The 5,637-nt window shown below is 34.9% G+C and overlaps 1 protein-coding gene across 1 annotated transcript; it reads right to left on the bottom strand.

Annotated features, from left to right (window-relative positions):
• Positions 1 to 1,160, bottom strand: LOC142606936 (germin-like protein subfamily 1 member 7). Its single transcript, XM_075778313.1, has 2 exons — positions 938 to 1,160; positions 1 to 671 (listed from the first exon to the last, which is right to left on the bottom strand). Exons 1-2 carry the CDS (start codon positions 1,050 to 1,052, stop codon positions 136 to 138), a joined length of 651 nt encoding a protein of 216 aa, XP_075634428.1. The 5' UTR covers positions 1,053 to 1,160; the 3' UTR covers positions 1 to 135.
• Between the last annotated feature and the right edge of the window lie 4,477 nt (positions 1,161 to 5,637).

The following is a 5,637-nucleotide window of genomic DNA, read 5'->3' as shown; positions in this document are numbered from 1 at the left end:
TCATATGACAGTTTTATTTGATAATAATTATTTTTAAGGCATTACATATAAGGAATCATGGCATCTTTTGTTCAAACTCTGCTTTGTAATGGTTCATCATTCCTATTATAAATATTTTTACTAATTGCAGTTTGACTAGAATTGTTTCTGAAGATAATCGACTACATTCTTGTCCAACTGGAAGGCCTTGGTGAGGACATCAGGATTGATTGGAGGATTAGACCCAAAGACCGCGTTTGCTATGGTGATCAACCCAGGATTTTGACTGCTGAGACCAGCAAAGGCAACAGCATTGGTCTGCCCTATGTTGAATTGGAAGTGGATAAGACCAATTGGGAATACAAAGACGTCTCCCTTGTTTAGAACTTTGGTGAAGAGTTTGTTTGGGTTGGATGTGACGAATCCAACCAAGAGAGTACCCTCCATGACTACCAAAAGCTCAGTGCCGCGAGGGTGAATGTGAGGAGGATTCAGGCCATATGGTGCAAAGTCGAGACGAGCCAAAGATATGCCTAGAGTGTTGAGACCAGGTAATTTATCGACGTTCACAAGATTGACACTTGATCCGAGTTTACTTGCAGCTGTGTTTCCAGGAATATTGAGTCCGGGAAAGAAAAAATCGTTGGCTGTGACAGTTGCTGGGTCCTTGCAAAATTTTCCATTCACAAATACTACACGAAGAAAAGTTTGTTATTGTCACAAAGTAGACAATTCTGTAACAATGGACAATAACATGTCAAGTAGGAGAAAAAAATCTAATGTAGATGATATAACGTAGGTGATGATAATAATTTCATTAATGTGTAGAACTTCACTATAATGATATTGAAAGAATGTAGGTAACGATAACATTACTACGTACTACTAATAATGATAGAGCATGTAGATTTGTAGTTCATCAAAATAAAAATTTAAAACGGAGAGAGCATGTGCATACCAGCAGAATCGGTGTTGTTAATTGCGACACAAAAGTCTTGCAAAGGACTGGGGTCATAAGCTGAAACAAGGGTGGTTGCCAAAGCCAAAATGGCCACAATTACAACTTTCATCATATTTTTTGATGTTATTCTCTTATTGTGTAGTATTTTTCTTGCTTGGGTGAGGGATGGGTATATAGCATATGGGGAATATGTCTATTTATAGAGCGGAGTCAGGGAACCTGTCTAAGATTTTCACAAATGGAGCGTATAAGACTTGGTAATTCCTCAACCGCTCTCAATTTCTTATATGATGGCTGAACCTTTCTTTAAACACTAATAGTCTGTACACAATTTGGAAAGCAATCAAATTGGACCACTTCAATGCCATTGTGCAGTTTTCGTGCTGCTTTTTCCAAGCCACAAATTAACCTTACGTCAATAGTATATTTAACATTGTAATGAAGGACCCATGTATATATCTTGACTCTGTCCTCATTAGGAAATGTTTAATAGTCAACGGTGTGACCCATATAATTAAGTAAGCTTGGGTTGAACTAATCTTATTGACCTCATCTTATCTGGTGGGTATTAATTAATATTTTTTAGTTGTTTGTTAGATTTAATGGTTTTCTATAGCCAATAACTACGAAGGCATCTGACTAACAAGGCGTGAGGTATATATAATTATATATTCTTGTCGGTCTCTTTTTGTTGTTCTCACTTCATGCTATGGTGTTCTATCTATGATGTAATTCTTATGAACGTTTTGTTAATGCCATAGTTAACTCATATTTGTTACAATTCATGGCAAGATCTCTTACGTATCGAAACGCTTATTGTAGTTGTTCAATGAGAAATAAAGTTAAAAACATTGTTCCCAAATAAAAGAAATAAAAAAGTTAGACTTAAACCATAGTGAATTCAAAAACAGATTTATGTGAAATTCTTCCATGCGTGCACGGATCCGTGACTTGTTTAGATTTATAATAATTCAAACATAAACATGAAATGGATTCATTTTAAATGATGTAGTATTATGTATCCCTTTCATTGAACCATGAAATTGGTCAATTCCAAATGGAGATAATTCTTTTCTTATTTATTAGGGGCTCCTTGGAAAACATGCCTTGTTTAGATTAGGCAACTCAATAATAAAGATGACAAGTTTCTGTAGAATAAATGCTAGGGAGGTGTATAAACTAATCTATATATATATATATATATATATATATATATATATATATATATATTTTATACAAAATAGAATTTTTAATCTAACCTAATCTAAGTGTATTTGTGTATGAAGCTCCCTCCTTCAGACTTGAACCCTGGCCCTTGCTCCACACACCTCATATGCATTTATTGTATACATATATAATCATATTATGTCATTTAAGTTTTATATAATCATATTATTTAAGTTTTATGTCATTCAACTAATATTTTTTAGCCTTTTTATTGGAGACATCTAGAATTTAAATTTCTCTCTCTCTCTCTCTCTCTCTCTCTCTCTCACTGTAACTATTCCATTTTATTTATTTTTGTATTTTATATTTTTGGGTTTCAGTTAGTTCAATTGGTGAAAACTCTTATACTCGAATAAAAGATTTAGAATTCAATCCTCACCTACAAAAAAATCTAATTAATGTTTTAATCTGATGACAAAGAGCACTATATCTGTGTTATGTTGCATAAATGGACTATAAATAACTCCACAGTCTCCGCTACAAATTGATATCAAATTCCTGCAAGGAGAATGTCATGAGTGACACGTATTTGGGTATTCAAATATTCAGGTTCTACTCAAATGTAGCACAAGCTCTAATGTTCTCATCTTGTTTTGTTTTTGCTAGCATGTACTGGCAATGAAGCAGAATAGTTGTGCGGTTTAGGTGTATGGCACATTATCGCTTGCTGAGGTGAACAGGTCAGCCGATTCGGAGGTGCACAAAGTTGTTGGCAGTGCCTGTAGTGATGAACTCGTTGACTGTGATCACAGGTAATCTTGCAGGTTGCGGGCTAGTTGATGGCAGCCGCAAAGAGGGTTGTGAGATTGCAAAAATTTGGGTTGTGGATTTCGGTATATCACGGCTTGGTCAATATCAAATTTGACTCTAATATCAGTTAAAAGTTGTTAAGCTTGAAGGAAAGGAAAGAGGAAAGGAAAGAGAAAAGAAAGAGCGAAAGTAGGATTTTAACTTGATTCATATGTCCACAGCAGAAACTCTTTTGTTAGGGTTTTAGACCTCAATTGAGTCAGATTCAATCAAATTTATAATCAATTAATTAAAGTGATTAAACATGCAATTAGATATGATTTAAAACAAACATCACACAATCACAAACTTCAGGAACGCCAAGAATGATGACTCAGGAAAACTTTTGAAACTATGGTTTCAAAGTAAAAAACTTGGGGAGGATTTAGCTTCTAAATATTTCTCAAGGCAACATTTCACTAATGGAATAGAAGATTATACAATAGATTTAATCTTATATCTAGCTATTGCTACCACATGTAGTACTTACTCACATAACCACACGCTATTTCGAATCCACGAACTCTTCTATTGTGAAATTGTTGCATACAAAAACTCCTATTTGTGACTTTAAGACTCCACTCAAAGGTTTAGATCATCAACTATGGTTGATTTGATTGCAGTAACTTTACTCTAGCCAAATTTGTTGTTTGCACAAGGTTTCCAGTTATAGCTTCAAAAGGGTTTGGAAAAACTCCAAATCTATGCACTGCCTTCCTCTTATATGTGTAAAAACATGCTTTAGGATTTATATTTAAATATCCTTAAAATTCATCAATACCCTAGATCCATTGACTGAGAAAGAAAATGAGAATTCAAATCTACACGAATCTCGATTAGTTGAGATGTGCATCTCGATATCGGTCAAGATAAGTGAGACTGTTCTTGTACTTATCTTTCCTACTTTCTTTAGCCTTCAATTGTGCAAAACTTCATTTGTCTTGTTCCTGAATATGTCTAGAGTAAACACTTAGACAAAAAGTAAGTTCTAAAGATTATAATTTCTTCATGATTGCCAACCTAAAAATATGGGCTTTACATCTTTAACTGTTATATCTTCACTGTTGGACTCTTATATTTGCAATGAACAAAAGTAGGGTTTATACACTAGAGAACTACTCTAAGTTAGCCCTAAACTAACCCATAAATTTGTTTATTTGTTTGTTCTACAAGCACATAGACCGTATAGCTTTCACAATATTTAAACCCCTAAGTATTATGTTTTTCTCCCTCGTATAATTTTTTCCATGTTACCGCAGTATGAATACATAGCGTTGTAGAAGCTCAATACATTTGCTATTTCAACACCCGAAAATGTTGCTTCAATCTTACATGCATAAATGTTTGACAAAGAATAGATGCTACTGAGCCCTAATTAAATTTGACCTCCCATTTGCGTAAACGAAAACAAATTCTCTGTCCATTTTAAACACAATTTAGATCTTTTTATATTTAATAGTTAGGTGCTAGTAATTTCAAACATTGTGGATCCAAGGTGTAATCAAGATTTATTTGTGCACCAAGTGCTTGGGGGTCTAGGGGAGAAAGGGTTCAAGCTGCGAGGTTAACAGCATGTTGTAATTATTTCTCAAAAAAAAAAAAGATTTATTTGTGCACTGATCTCTTTGCCTTTCCTATTACACAATGACTCGCACTGAAAAAAAAAAAATAATAACAAATCATTTTATTTGACAATAATTATTTCAATGGATTATCATGAAGGGAAACAATGTAAACTTTATTCAAACTATATAGTGGTTCATCATTCCTATTACAAATATTTTTCCAAATTGTAGTTGACTTAAAATTGTTTCTGAAGATAATCAACAACATTCTTGTCTAACTGGAAGGCCTTGGCAAGAACATCAGGTTAGATGGGAGGATTATATCCAAAAACCCCATTTGCGATTGTGATTAACCGAGGATTTTGAATACTGAGACCAGCAAAGGCAACAACATTGGTCTACCCTATGTTGAATTGGAAGTGAATGAGACCAATTGGGAAGACAAAGACATCTCCCTTGTTTAGAACTTATTCAATCATGTGTTGGCTTTATTCCATACCAAATTTGCTTGTATTTTAGCAATTAGATACCTTGTATTTAGGTGGGAGTTATGTAAGGGTGGTGTGCGTGAGAGTGTGAAGAAACCTCAAAAGTGTGCAATCAAGAAGAGCCTCGCAATTGGCTCGCGACTAGCAAGTCGCCATAGGTGGCACACATGTGGAGCATGCAGGGGAGCTGAAGTGTCGTGATTGCTGGAGCACTACAAGACAAAACTTCCAGTCTGGCCAGGCAGTTAGCTCGCAACTCGTTCCAGTCGCGAGGTCGAGTTGCCAGAATGCCCTGTTTGGTTAAACCTGACGTTTCACATTCTTCATACACCCTACTATAAATAGCCTTATACCCATGAAATGTAGAGAGCTTCCAGAGAGAATTTTGAGAGAGAAACCTTAGAGAAAAACAAGATTGACTTATCTACAATCTTCATCCTTTGATTCTCCAAATTCCTCTACTCTTACCCTCTCCATTGATATATCCTTGAAAGGTACATTTAGCCAAATCCTTATCTCACCATACCTATATTAGTGAAGATGTGTTTTGATGTTTGGGAAGCAGTTCAGAATGGACCAATTTATTTGGTTGATGCAATGGGTTTATTACGGGACCCGATAAGCTAGA

The sequence above is a fragment of the Castanea sativa genome, chromosome 8 (assembly GCF_040712315.1).
Source record: "Castanea sativa cultivar Marrone di Chiusa Pesio chromosome 8, ASM4071231v1".
In the NCBI taxonomy this organism is placed as follows: Eukaryota; Viridiplantae; Streptophyta; class Magnoliopsida; order Fagales; family Fagaceae; genus Castanea; species Castanea sativa.
The sequence above is the reverse complement of the archived record's forward strand: the minus strand, read 5'-3'. Positions and strand labels throughout refer to the sequence as shown.